Raw genomic sequence first — 15,150 nt, 5'->3', positions numbered from 1 at the left:
GTGATTCAGTTGGTTCGAGTGTCATCCCAATCTGCCAAGGTTGCGGGTTCAATCCCCGGTCAGGGCACATACAGAATCAACCAATGAATGCATAAATAAGTGGAACAACAAATTTATTTCCTCTCTCTCTCTCTCTCTCTCTCTCTCTCTCTCTCTCTCTCTCTCTCTCTCCCCTCCCCCCTTTCTCTCTAAAATCAATAGATTTAAAAAAGAAGAATTTAAATATCCATTCCTATTATTTCCTCTCAAATAGGGTGTCACACTCATATGCTATCAAACTCCAAGATCACTTACAAACCACTTCACATCTTGCCAGCCTCTAATTCAAAGAAATCCCTCAATAAGAAGCTCAGGGGCACACCCATCCCTGAAATACAGTTACAGTTCTTTTATTTCTGGATTTATAGTAATTTCTATGATTTAATCAGCATAATTGCTGTTATTTCACTCAAAAGATGCAATTCCATGAATGTGACTCTGCACTACATTAGACCTTTCTTCGGGGCTGCCTGGCTTAAGGCCATATGGTAAATATAGGGTTGGGATGATGACTACACAGTCAAACCGCAGAGAGCATTGTCTCACGTTGCATCAAGTTGATGCAAACCTATAAAAAGCCTTGCGTTTGCTGAGGGTTGACAATTCTTTCCGTTAGCACAGGGGAAGACTCGAGAGACTGCGGGGCCAGCACATAGATTTTCTATCACACTATGTGGGAAAAAGTGTGTTTGTGTTTGATGCTTGCAAGGAAAGAAAAACACAGCTTGACACTGAAATGCTTTAATTTATAATATTCTGAGCCATGTTTACATCTTGGAAGGTTTCATGCAGTGCAGCAACAAAGCAAAATATTTTATAAAAATGTATTTAAGGCCACTAAGTAGCTAGAGACACCAAGCTGAGAGCCTGCGTTGGGAAATGGAGTGATGGAATTCGCACCCTGGGACTTAGAAGTGATCAGCTTCGGAAACTCAGAACTCCCCACCCTTTGTGATCCACCTTGGCCACCTCATCGCGCCCTGACTGCCTCCCACCCTCCCTGAGTGGAAAGGAGATGCCAGGAGAAAAAGCCTGGGACCTAGCAGACAAGGGATGGGAGACACCAGGCTCCCGATGGCCCGCCAACGCAGGCTTTAGCTGTACAACTTAATCCTTTCTCTTCTTCAGGCGCATTGCTGAAGGTTCTCTCATTTCATTGGCTGGCTCAGGAGCACCATGGTGGACAGCAATGCCATGAGGATTACGGTGTGTATGAGAAATGCCCCCTTTATTACATGGACCCAGTGCGTGGGGTGTGTTTTTTAGGGGGTGTGTTATGGGCCGAACTTTTCTCCCAAAATTTGTAGGCTGAAGTCCTAACTCCAGTACTTCAGAATGTGAGCATATTTAGAGATAGGGGCTTTAAAGTGGTCACTGAGTTCAAATGAGGCCATTAGAATGGCCCTTAATCCAATGAGTCCCAACAGGCGGTGTCCTTATAAGAGGAAATTAGGACACAGACATGAACGGAGGAGAGACATGTGAAGACACAGGAAGACAGCCATCTATAAGCTGAGGAGAAAGGCCTCCTAATGATCAATCCTGTCAACAGCTTGAGCTCAGACTTCTAGCCTCCAGACGTGAGAAAATAAATTTCTGTTGTTTAACCCCCAAGTCCATGGTAGTTTGTTTAGACAGCCTGAGCAAACTAATATGGGGGGGGGGGGGTCTTGTGTCTACTCTTGATGACTTGTCCGACTTACATTTTCACCAGTCATTACCAGTGGGATTGCCATCCCTAGTTCTAGCAGCCCGCCCTCCCTCCCTCCCTCCCTCCCTCTTCTAAATGCCTCTTTTAAATCTGTGGTTGGCAGGGTAACTGCAATTGTCAGGCCTTTCAGGAGAGCCCAGTGGTTAAGAAGAATATAGGCTCTGGGGTCAGACTGTCTGCCCTAGAACCCCGGCTTGGCCACATACCTGCTCAGAGACCCTGAGTGAGAACTTGTACAAAGCTAGAATATGATCTGCCAAATGCATGCATGCAAGATGTTAAAAATAGGTTTGTAAGTCTGTCAACCTTCACAAGCTCAGTCTGCCTTTCTTTTAAGCTGCATTTAGCCAAATCAGTAAAAATGGCTGTGATCAAGGTCACAAGCTTCCACATGACCTTTTTTTTTTTCTTTTTTTCTTTTTTTTTTTTTTTTCCCATCTTCATACCCACAGGATGCTCTTATCAAACCTTCACACCCTATTTTTCCTCTTTGCTATACCCCACAACATCTTAATCTTCCTAGTATGTCAAGGGGTGTATTGCAACATGTTTCTTCCTTTCTCCAAAACACCATTGGCAAACTTTGCTTCTCTCCCCTCAAAATATTTCTTTTAAACAGGTCTCTTTCCTTCTCCACTTTTCCCCATTCTCGGTGTCAGAAGGCATCACTCTTTAGGACTCCCCTCCATCTTTCACAGGACAGAAGAGTTGGCATCATGTGATAAACACACAATTCAATCTACAGCTGATGTGTTATAGAACTGTACACTTGAAACCTGTATAATTTTATTAACCAATGTCACCCCAATAAATTCAATAAAAATTTCTAAAAACACCTAGGAGAAAAAGAAGAGTTGGCATTGTGAAAGAGTTTAAGTTCAAAAGTTTAATTACTGATGTACAGGATGGGGTAAAAGCGGGTTTACAGTTGTTCATGTGGAAAATACAATTATTAATAATACAAGAATAAACTGTTTCGCATACAACTATAAACTGACTTTTGCCTCACCCTGTCTTGTATATAGTGCAGTTGTGTAATGGTATGATACTTTTTTAGCCATATAAGGAAAAATATAACACTGCAACTCTGATTTAGAATACCTTTCATTGAAAATGACTTTTTCTAGACATTCTTCAAGTAAAATACATATTATCATTTAATTTCTGAATGTGAAAAGTTTTCCCCTGTACATGAAGTTTATGGCTTCACAGGGTGGCTTTGAGTCATCAAAGCATGTGATGACCAATATGCACATTCAGGAATTAAGTGGGGCATTAGGGGAGGTGGGAGGGCGACCCAGGCCATTCCAGGATTGCTCAACAAGCAAGGAAGGCTCATCTTGGGAATGCAGAAAAGCAGCAGTGAGTTAATACTTAACTACCTGCAATAAAACCCAGCTTCTTAATGTTCTGGCAAGTTATGTTTATTTAGCATATCACTGAGGGGTGATGATTCAATAAAGTTCCAGCTCAACAAAAACTATTAAGTGATTCAGCAAACCAAGTCATGGTCAAAGATGCTAACTCAGACCAGGAGGTCTAATAACAATAAAATGAAGCAACACACAGGCAAAGGACCCAAAGACGAAGCTGACTAAATGCCCCCAAAGTCACCTCTTTGAGGACTCAAACCTGTGGACAGGGTTATGTATGGCAGAGAAACCCACTCCTGGTCTCTGTATTCTGCTGGTTCTTTAGAAGTTGGCAAGAGGCCAGATTGTAAATATCTGAGGCTCTGGGGGCCAAATAAGGTCTCAGTTGCATAGACTTTTCTTTTACAGTCCTTGAAAAATGTAAAAAGCATCCATAGATCATGGGTTGTATAAAAACATGCCATGGGCTCTACTTTGCCAATTCCTATTCTCTACACCAAACTCTCAGGGCCAGATCTCCTGGCTTCCCGCCAGTTCAGGCTGACATTTGCCCCTGCCATTCCCAAAGAACTAAAGATGGGGGCTTCACCCTGGTAGGAGTAAACAGAAAACACCCCACAGAAGGGGCCAAGGGGGAAAGGGTAAGAAGGGATATGAAGGCTGAGAATAGATGGGGATCAAGTTTCTGAGATCATAAAGGGCATGGAAAGATGTTCTAGTTTTCTATCCCACTGAACAAGGAGGCAACGTATAGACCCAGACAAGCTCTCTCACACCTGCTACTGACTCACACGGATCACACCTTGAAGCTGGAAAGAAGATAAAGCACTCCTTTGCTCAATGGGGATTATCACGTAGACATTATAACACCACTCCGCCTCCTACTGGTGTTTCAGATCCAGAAATTGTCCAGAAGGTCCTAATACATTTATGACAATAGAGCTATAATAGATCATTAGGAAACTCAGGGAGTGTTGGAGGTGGATGCACTCTGCTTAAAGTTATTGTTGGGAAATACAAGGTGAACTGGCCAAGGTATCTGTCCCTAATGGGCCAATTCTGATGCCACTGGCCACCTGTCAGGGCACATGACCAGAGAATCCGCCACCTCCCGGTAATGCTTTCACATTCCAATCATGCTCAGGAGAAACTTGTGGCACGTGGTAATTCCTTGCTAGCACCTCTGCAGAAAAATCTTTGAATCCCACCAACCTCATGTTTTCGTGCCCCTGTTTGGACCTGTGGTGGTTCTTTTGCTGAAAGGATACAGCTGGGCCACAGGAAATTTCAAATCCCTAGCCCCCAAAATGTGATATTAATCAGATGTGTGTCCAAAACAGCTCTCTTTAAAATGTCCCGAAGGTCATCGCTGGCTCAACATTCCTTTACTGAAAGATAAGGTGAACTGAAATCCGTAAATTCCATAGTAGCAGAAGTTTGTTTTGTATCCACTCTATTCACAGATGTATTCCAAGTGCCTAGAAACTGTGCTTGGCATACGAAGCAAGCTCACAGGTATTTGTTGAATAAATGAATGAAAATTGTTGGTAAAACTTGAAGAGTGGTGAATGGCTTCGTAGAAAAGGAAGAGCCTAGCGTGGCAGAAAAAGAAGCTGCAGATGTTATAGGTGTTTGCTTTTTCATCGCCCAAATAAAAGCAATAAGCTGAACAGGCTGGAGACCTTTGTTCTCCTGATATTCTGCAACTGCCCGAGCAGGCAGACCCTCAGTGAGAGTCCTGCTGGGCAGCGGGGTAGGGGCTTTCGGAAGCTGAACCCACTGACACGGAAACTACTGATTGAAATGCAAGCTTTCTCCTAAGAAGATAGAGTATTCTAGAACAAAGGAAGAGCACATTTGCTTTTTCCGGGTGCACCCACCCCAGCTTCACTTAGAAAAGATGAAGTGAATTAATGTAGGAAGTCAGGCATCAACTACTTCAGGGACAATGAGAGTAGCAACTGGACCCGGACTCAAAGGACACACCAGTGAAAGCACAGCCTTTTGTGGCGAGTTCAATTGTTATCTGTTTCCTAACACTTTGTGTTGTGTCTCCAAGAATGAGTGAAAAGTGATACAGAGGCTGCCTTGGCCAATGCCCGCTACCTTCCCTCCTCTAACACCTGTTCTTCAGCTTAAAAAATAAGAGAGCGTGGGAGGAAGCGGGCTTCCCTTTGAAACTATCATCCTCCCCATCAAAGCCAGTGTCTATAGGGCAATTGTCACGTGAGCAGGAATACCCAGGTCCTCTTCAGGCGTTATTTAAAATAGCAAGCTCATGGAGTTAGCCAGAGCTGCCAGAATCAGCCCTGTACTAACTACATCAGCAGTTAAAATTAAGCCAGTCAAACTGGGAACCAATGCAAATCGTGGCAGCATCTCGTACAGGTGCAGGTAATCTGGTTGCTGAAAGGCCTAAAAGATTTTAAGTCAAATCTCATCACTATTTCCTTGTAATGTTCACATATTCATTCTCTTGGTCATTTGATAATATGTATGCAGGACTGTCCAGGCATAGGGCTAACCTCCAGGGATACAGCTGTGGATGAGCGGACAGTTGATTCAGGCCCTCTGAGGGCTGACTGCCCAATGGGAGACAGGCCTGGCACAGGGAAACAGAGGCTGCCTTCAGCATGCCTGTGATTTAGGCAGTTTTGCATAAAGCTGCCTTCACCTGTCCCCTGCTCTGTTCTTCCCAACATCCATTACCACTTTCTCCTTAACATTAGGGTGTCAACAGTTAAGATAGAAATGCTTTTTTAAAGCGGGATCGCATGCCCTAAAATAAGCCAACTATTCACAGAGCTGCCCTCGGTGCCTGTCCTGAGCTACTAGTATGTGGGCCACAAGACAGGGAGGCAGCAGAAAGAGAGACCAGAACTGCGCTGAGGACTTAATGATCTGATTTCTAGTCTTCTCTCTGCCAACAAGACTCCTTCATGACCCTATGCAAGGGATTCACCTCTAAGATCCTCTAAAATGGGGTAACTGGGCCTCTACCTGATTCTATGGTCACACAAGTAGGGCACCTTGAGTAGGCAGGTAGAAGGCAGAAAGCAAAGGTATGTTCTTTTGTAACTTTCCCAATCTGGGCTACCCTCCATTTGGAACAGCATCTAGAAACAACTGATATGTGACTGGTACATAAACACACTCAGTGTTTCTGGCTGTCATCTGAATATGCACTTTCAAAAATGTCTACTAGTAAGCCCCAAACTCACAAATAAAACTCAACAAATGTCCACGGAGCATCTACTCCATGCACTCACTACACCAGACATAGGGAGACACAGTAGCAATCACGAGAGGTAATAGTTGTTGAGTACTTCCTACACATGTTAACTCATTTCATCTTCATGGCAACCCTGTAACTCTAGTACTAATGTGATCCTCACTTTACAAAGGAGAAAATTAAAGCACAGAGATTAAGAAACTGTTCGAGGCCACAACACAAATGGTAGAGCTGGAATTCAAACCCTGGCCGAGTTTCTACTATTATGCATGTTTGACATTACCGAAGTCTTCTGCAGGAACCCGGTGACCTACCAGATAGTGCATTCTCCAGGCCTTCCCGCAGTGTAGCCTTAGCTACAGTCCGGTGCTCTCATCTGGTGATGCTGCTCTAATTAAGTGACCTTCTTGTTCTCCAAATTCCAAGTAAACACATTTGCAGAAATATCACATTAACTTCCAAGTTTTAATAGGATTTGGCAACGCTGTTGTATTATCTCAAAGAGAAGTGGGAGGTTTGCCTCCCCATGTCATTACTTCCTATGGGAACATGACCCTGAGCAAGAGCAGTGCCTAGTAAGACACCACTGCCTGAACAAATACAGCTGAGGGGCAGCTGGGGGCCTCCACTTGGAGGTCCATGAACCTCGACGCTGAAAATCGTAGCTAACGCAACTTAGACAAACACCGAGCACACTATGTTAAACAGCCATGCCCAAAAACAAAGCTGTGTTCTCTTCCCCATAAACTCGTTCCCAGCTGCTTGAATCTCTCCCTGATCATTGATAGTATAGTATAAACTACTTGACTTTGAACTCAATCATGTACCATGTGTGTTGGTTACAGTTTCAAAGTCCTTGTCTAAAAATCAAGTCTGTAAACTGCAACCAGGGACTGTAGCTTATTCTTCTGTGCTCATTTTCTAGGACTATTTTTTAAAATATATTTTTATTGCTTTCAGAGAGAGAGGGAGAGAGATAGAAACATCAACGATGAGAGAGAATCATTGATCGGCTGCCTCCTGCACATCCCCCACTGGGGATTGAGCCTGCAACCCATTGCATATGCCCTTGATAGGAATTGAACCCAGGACCCTTGAGTCTGCAGGCTGACATTCTATCCACTGAGCCAAACCAGCTAGGGCTTTGGGCTATTTTAAGCTCATAATAGATATTCAATAAATCTGTAATAGACCAAAAAATTTAACTAGGATGTTTATTAGACACAGCCTTACTCAGTAAAAATTGGATTTTACTGACAATTCATACACATAACATATGTATTCCTTTTGTCTTATTTTTAAAAAGCCTTTAACATCTCCTTTTATTGATATGAGACCCATAAAGGAAGGTGAAAATAAACACAAAACTTTCATTCAAGCTACATGGTTTGGGGGGTGGGTGGGGGGCGGTAAAGGGAAAGTCAGCTTGTGGGAAAAGCTTTAATAGTCACAGGAGGAGTAAGGCCATGATAGCTTTATATGCTTCATTTGGCTCTAATAAACTCAGCTACATCCCACACCAACTCTGACATCTTAGCTGGGAAAGAGTATGCCCTATGTCAGATGATAATGCTAAGTAAATATGGACTCTTGTTAAGGTGTCATTGGCATTCATTCAACAGTGCGTAGTACATTTTGGGTATTGGCACAATGTACATTGCCCTAGAGCAGTGGTTGGCAAACTGCAGCCCTTTGAGTGTGGCTCTTCCACAAAATACCACGTGTGGGTGCGCACGTACAGTGTGATTGAAACTTCGTGGCCACACTCAAGGGGCCAAAGAGACGCATGTGGCTTGCGAGCTGCAGTTTGCCGACCACTGCCCTAGAGAATCTCTAGAGACAGACCCTATGATTAAGGTAAAATCCTACAAGGAAGGAAAGCTATACATGTATGAACCAATTTTGTGTATAATATGGTAATACAGAGTTAATTGTTTAAGACAGATCTTAAGGGCATAAACCACTATGGTCATGGTAAATGTTGGGACCCATCTAAATGGGTTCGCACCATGACCCGGGTTTATATTAAACTTTCTTTTGAATTTATAGTCACTTGAATTTAGTCTTCTTCCTTACTTAGGTCCCAGGATCTGGAAAGTTTGGCCTCATCTGTAGACACCTCTGGGAAGATAAAAGGATCCAGACTTTGAAGTCAGACAAACTTGGGTTTGAATCTTGGCTCTCACATGTATTAATTGTGACTCTGTGCAAGTTTACTTAATCCCTTTGAGTCTGGGTTCCCTCCTCTGCAAAACTGAGAATACAAATGCTACAGTGTGGCTTTGAGGATAAGACTTAATGTATGCAAAGTGCATAGAACAGTGCTGAATACATAGTCAATCCTCAAATTGTCATTATTTAACATACTGCCAAAGGCTAAAATGGAGAGATACTGCTTACGTGAAGCCACGTAGAAATGTACGGGGTGCGGGGGCGGGGCAGAATAAAGATTATTCTCATTTTTTCATCTCCCTATCTTTTTAGGTAGGAGATCAGATTTATTGCATCTACCATGCTCATTTTAGTATTAAACCCATCTCCATATCAATAATAATTTCTTAAGTCATTTTCAACAAGTTCAAGAAGTTCTTTCTCTTGTGCTAAAGTTGTGCCCTAACTGGTTTGGCTCAGTGGATAGAGCATTGGCCTGAGGACTGAAAGGTCCCAGGTTCAATTCCAGTCAAGGGCATGTACCTTGGTTGCAGGCACATCCCCAGTAGGAGGTGTGCAGGAGGCAGCTGGTCGATGTTTCTCTCTCATCGATGTTTCTAACTCTCTATCCTTCTCCTTTCCTCTCTGTAAGAATATCAATAAAAAATATTTTTATAAATAAATAAATAAATAAAGTTGTTCGCCAAAAGATAGCTAGTAAAGAGTGGGCCTACGTAATCAGTAGGCTATGTAGCAGTAGCGTTGCTATGGTACTTACAGTTTAATTGGGGGTCGCCTAAGAGCTGAAGAGTTGGTTTTCTGGAAGGCTGGTTCTCAGTCTGGTTTAAGGTGAATGCGGTCCATCTGCAGAGCGCCCCCGCCCTCCCCCCCCCCCCTGCACTCCTCGAGGACCGAGCTAAATGGGTTCGCACCATGACCCGGGTTGAGGAGCCTGCCTTCTACAGCTGAAGCTTTCCCAGCTTTAATCACATCTCATTAACCTGCAGGTTCTGGTTCCAGAGGTCCAGGACTCTAACAGGCTTCCAGATGATGCCCATGTGGCTGGTTTCCAGACCACAGTCAAATTAGCAAGAGCCAGGACAACCACAATTCACAAACCAAGGCTTCCATAGTATTCCTCCATTCTCAGGGCTCAAAAACCAAATAGTGCCAAGACACTATCTTTACAAAATTACTAACTTTTGGTGGGATGTACTGACTGGATGGCTTGAGACAGCTTCTAAACCACTAGAACTGCCCTATATTGTCCCCAAGTAGAGGTTGCATGGGTGTACACATATGGAACTGCAGAGTTTAGATTTGTGTGCTCAATGTCACTTATATCTCAATTTGGGGGGAAAAATCAAAAATAGAAAATAAAGGAATGACAATATAAAGGAAAAAAAGCACTAAATTATGGAAGTAGTGTTAAAGCAATGGAGTACACCTAGAACTCTCCACTCCCATAAAGTAACTTAAACCCACATAACTGAATATTCACGGGGCATTTTCTCCAGCTGGAAACATCCTCTCCCATTCCTCTCAGTGGAAACACATCGAGACACGGCTCGTGTTTCTTGCTGAGAGTCTAGGTGTGAAAGAAACCCTGCTGTCTCAAAAATCTGAAGGGGAAAAAATGACAGTAACAGTCCTAACAAATGGACTTGTCCTAACCTTAGGACACTCATCAGGCACCCGTGGCTCCTGCAAATTGGACATGCATTCTGTAACTCACTGATTTATGCACAGGCGGACCTTCAGGCTCTGAACAAATGAGCAAACCACCTCAGGGACACTTTCCATGTTAAATTAGAGGCTTTCTACTGTGGTGATAGGAAAACAATGCATCCGAAGAAATATTGTGGTCATGTGGATGAAACACAGGGCTAGAACCAGGCAAGCAATTCTGGTGCCAGTACCACCAAGTCATTTCACCAGTTGGGTGACCTTGCGTACCCAGTTAACCTCTTCCAATCTTTACCTGCCAATTAAACACACTTCTTCCTCCTTCTCTAACCCTCACGTATTTTGTTCAGTGGTCACACACACACACCATGTCCCGGAGAAGGCAGCCCTTCCCAAGGAGTGACTATTGATTCGCCTAAAAGCCCGTCATCATTCCACTGCCAAGGGCAGATTCTAAAGCATGGCACCTGGCGTAACTGATGCGCTTTTGTACCACTAAACTGACCAGCCCTGAAATCACTTACACCAGAACCTCTGAGCCCGTGAAATAACATGTTCCTGAAAGCTGAAAACAATCATGTTGATTCATCCGCTATGACATTATAAGTAGTAAAATTTCCTTTTCTTTCAAGTTCATCTCTGGGGTTTGCAGTGTTACCTACCACTGCCCAATATTTATCCTGGCACCCCAAACAGTGACCGGTTCCCAAAGACGGAGAAGAGTCGGGTGTGTATGGGGACCACAGTATCTCCCACAGCACCTTTAGAAAGCAGGCAACTAATACACGCTTATGGGTGCATGCCTCCTCCGTCCAGTGAGAGCACTGCAATGAATAGAAGCCAAGAACACATGATGAAAATCACATCAACCCTCACCTCCGAAAAGCTGCAAGCAGAAAACAGTGCCTCCCCTTCCTTTTGTTGAGAAAAAAACAACTGGGGAGCATTTTCCAAACTATAGATTCCCTAGCTCCATCCAGGCTTAGTTTTAACAAGCACACAGGTGCTCTGTGGGCCATGTTTTAGGAAAAAGACTGTTCCTCTTCTTGATGGCTCAACAATCTTGACATTTTGTTTTTGTTTTCAATCAACACAACCATCTCCCCACCCCTTTGCCCACAGAGGCCCTGACAGTGTTACACTCTGTCCTGGTAGAAGGTCACAAGACAGCCCAAGGCCAAGTATTTACTTGTTGATGTTGTGTTTTCAAAACAAGATACAAAAGCAGCCATTCGTCTTTGCCTCGCTGTTTACAACCACAATCCGATCCACTTTCCTTATAAACTTTCCACCTCTTCCCCTCCAACCTCAGCCACGCAAAAGTTCCCAAGACCAGCAAACAGCCTCTGGCCCTTAGGGCACAGACTCTAGGTGCAGACACTCGGGTGCCCGTTGCTGCCCTGGTCCAGAAAACACAGAGAAAGGTGCGCACCACGGAGAAGTCACCCAGCGCATCCCAGCACCCCGCGCCCGAAAGCACCTCCATCCCCCTCCTTTGCGGCGCCGCCTTCCCACCAGCCAGGGTGCCCAGCGGCGACACGACACAGCCTGAGGCTTACCTGAAACACGTGGTGAGCTCGCCCGAGGCCTTCAGACACGGGTATTTGGTCGTGGCGATTTTGTTTTCTGAGCAGACTTCTCTACGAAAAAGTTAGAGAGGCAAAGTCGTTGACTCCCCACGTGAGAGCGCAGGCCAGTGCGCGCCGGGGGATCCGCGTCCCGGCGCGCCGAGCAGCCACTGGTCCCCGAGCGCGGACGCCCAGCGGCCTCGGGAGAGGGTCCCACCGAGCGAACACAGTCCCAGGGGCACTGGAGCTGAAGAAGCGGATCGCAGGAGAGCGGCAGGAGTGGGGGGCAGAGGTATCACAGATGGGGGAAGCCCAGGCTGATGGCGCGGAGACTGTCACCCCCCGGGCAGAGTTGAGTGGCGGCCGGGACAGTTGAGCGCCCAGCCCGTGACTGATGGGTGGCGAGGGTGCGGGTCGCCTGCACCCCGAGCGCCTGGCGTGCACCATTCAGGGGCCGGCAGCGCTTACCTGTCGCTGTTCTCAGGCTCCTCGCGGTAGCTCCACGTGTGTCCCAGCGCCAGGAGCAGCAGCAGCGGACCCAGGCTCTTGCCCAGCTGCCCCGTCGCCGCTCCTCCCCGGCTCGGAGGCGGCGGCACCATCGGGGACGCTCCCGGCTTCTTCCAGGCGCCCGAGCCCTCCACCCGCCCTGCGCCCGGCTCCTCCGCGCCCGCCGCCGCCGCCGTCTCTCTCCCCGGCAGGGGGCGCCGGAGGGCAGGGGCGTTTGCGCCACCTGCGAAGGCACAGGGGCTGGGCTGCTGTGGCGCTGGGGGACCAGGCTAGGAGTTAGGGTGCAGAGTGCAAATTCCGTAGACCGGCTGGTGAACGACCTGGAGGGTGGAGGGGTCCACGTCGTCTCGGCCGGGATGGTCACGCTGTCACCAGACTCGCTGGACTCAGCCTTGCGCTGCGCGCTCCCTCCTGCCTCCGTCCTGGGCTGAGCGGAGGGCAGGGTGCGGAAAGCGGGCGGCTGCTCGCATCTTACACCAGGGTAGCCCGACCAAGAGGAGGAGGAGCCGTTTCTCCCCCGGGGAGAAGGGGGGCCGAGGGGTTAACACGCTTCCTTCCTGTCGTCAGTTGGCTTCTAATGACCAGGACCAGGACGTTGGCTTTCCCTCCTGGAGCGCCTGCCCTGGGCTTTCCCGCCGCCTTCTCCCTGAACAGAGGAAGGAGGTGGTGGGGAGACTCAGACTGCTTTTCCAAACTGCCTTTCATGTCCGATCGCTAGTCTGCCCCCGTTAGAATCCCAGGAGAAAGTTCCCTGCTCGCTTCGCTTCATTCGTTAGCAGGGCCGCTCGATTCAGTAATGAGCTCTCAGCGGCTCTTTCCAGGGGTTCTAAATCCTCTTACCCTGAGCCGCTTGAATGCTGTTTATATGTCACACGTGAGAGCTGGAAACTCCTGGAAGATCAGGTGAGAAGCTGAAGGTCCACCCCCAACCCCATCCAGTTAACACAGCGCTGTATGGGTAGCCTGAAATGCGGGGCGTCCATCAGCGCATTTGGTGGGGGCTCGGCTGTAATTCGTATATGTCTGCATCTTAACACTTTATTGCACATTAGGAGTTCTCTTCTGATAACGGGAAGCTCGCGATATAAACGTGCCCCGAAGTGCCAAGCAAGTGGTCTGGCCCAGAGATGGTAGGAAAAGCGCCAGGTTGTAATGTCTAACTCCAGCTCCAGGACCATGAGGTGGGAGGTAGCTTGTCACAAGTTATGGGCTGCTAACTGGTTAGGTAGACAGGTGTTCTGATTCAAAATAGTCTGATCAACTGAGAATTACCGTGCCTGTCACATACACCTCGACATTTTTAACAGCAATGACATCCTCATTCCTCTGTAGAATGCTTCTATATTTTCCAAAGGATTTTCCACATTTATGATTTTATTTGACACTCACAATAGTCCTTGAAGCTATGAGTCTGACTTGTTGATTCAGTGAGGTGTTTTTCACCCCCTGCAAATCTTACCTAGACATAGAAGACCATAAACCACACAAATATTTAAATATGGCACTATACAAATTAAGTGTATTTTCACGTAGTGATTCAGAGGATACTTCAGAAGTTTGCAAAACCTGAGACTGGCCGTTATGTAGTCAGAGAAAAAACAAAAAACAAAAAAACCTTAGATTTAGACCCAGGCTGTGAGCTTCCTAGGTGTGTGGACTTGGGCACGTTACCTTTAACCTTTCTGAAGCTCAGTTTTCTCATTTGTAAAATGGGGAAACCTCCCTCATAAATATCTGTGTATATTAAATGAGGTCATGCCTATAAAGCATTTTTTATAGTGCCAGGGATATATTGAGTGCTCAGTAGACATTAACTATTGTTATTTTATTTTATTTTTTTACATAAACCATTGCACAGAAATTTCAGCTTTAACTTTTAAGCTTTCCCTTTCTGGCTGTATAAGAGTTTATTTCACAACTGTTGTTTGGGTTCCTAAAGAGACAAGCATATGAAAAGTAAACCCATCCTAGAATTTATAAAGACTGTGTCACTTCCAGATTGACCCACAAAGGTATTTAATCTTCGTCTTGCAGGGAAGAGGCCATTCTCTAGCAGGTCCTGTTTTTATTTGCTTACCAATTACTCTATTTTAATATCTTGCTATCTTTTTCCCCATCTTTACTCCTTTTGTTTTTCTACTGCTGCATTGTGGATGCTAATTCTGCAGATAATAGAGACCGGTGTAGGAGATTAGCTATCAGCTTCGTTAAACAGCTAGTAAGCCACCCATGGGGACACACTGCCTTGCAGAGAAAGTAACTCAGGCTGCAGATGATAAAAGCAAAACTGTCCATATGCACAGCTGTGTGGCAGAAGATCGGGGCCGAGCCAACTTTGCTGCCTCCTTATTTTCAGCCCCTTACACTGAGCATAGATAAGAATGAGGTGTCAGAGAAGGTGCCCAGGCCAAGCTAACAGCCCGGGTTTGCCAGGGGAGGCAATCCCAAGGGTGGTCGGAGCATTTATGAAGGAGGTGAGCTGCAGCAGGGACCTCTTGAAAACCTCTGCCTGGAGGCCTGGAACTTAAACGAATTGGCAGCTACTGACAGTGTGACATTCAGCATGGGGCTTGAGGGGCCGGCTAGAGAGCAAAGCCAAGCAGAAGGGGATGTGACTGGCCATGTATAGATAGCAGTCCCCTGAGGAGGTAAACACTCCTGTAAAAGACAAAGCCTGCATCTGCTCAGGCTGCAGCCTGCATGGGACATGTCAGAATGAGGCTGAGTGGAATAGGGACCTCCAGGGTCTTAGGTTTGCTCTCCTGACACCCTGACTCTCTCCCTTCCCATTTCCTTGTTACAGAACAGGAAGTTCATCCTCCTGGCACTAGCAGAGCCCAAAACTCGACACCTGAGAACTGCAGTGGAGAAATATTGGCTGTT

At 46.1% G+C, this 15,150-nt stretch overlaps 1 protein-coding gene across 1 annotated transcript in view; it reads right to left on the bottom strand.

Annotated features, from left to right (window-relative positions):
- CCBE1 (collagen and calcium binding EGF domains 1) overlaps positions 1-12,716 on the bottom strand; it is a 178,875-nt gene extending 166,159 nt beyond the window's left edge. The window contains exons 1-2 of the mRNA XM_036322985.1: positions 12,229-12,716; positions 11,752-11,832 (exon numbers count right to left, since the gene is read on the bottom strand). Of these exons, the coding sequence (XP_036178878.1) occupies positions 11,752-11,832; positions 12,229-12,359 (212 nt within the window). The 5' untranslated portion in view covers positions 12,360-12,716. The remainder of the gene's footprint in view (positions 1-11,751; positions 11,833-12,228) is intronic.
- Positions 12,717-15,150: the final 2,434 nt, after the last annotated feature.

Source organism: Myotis myotis, unplaced genomic scaffold, assembly GCF_014108235.1.
Source record: "Myotis myotis isolate mMyoMyo1 unplaced genomic scaffold, mMyoMyo1.p scaffold_m19_p_9, whole genome shotgun sequence".
Lineage (NCBI taxonomy): Eukaryota > Metazoa > Chordata > Mammalia > Chiroptera > Vespertilionidae > Myotis > Myotis myotis.
The sequence above is the reverse complement of the archived record's forward strand: the minus strand, read 5'-3'. Positions and strand labels throughout refer to the sequence as shown.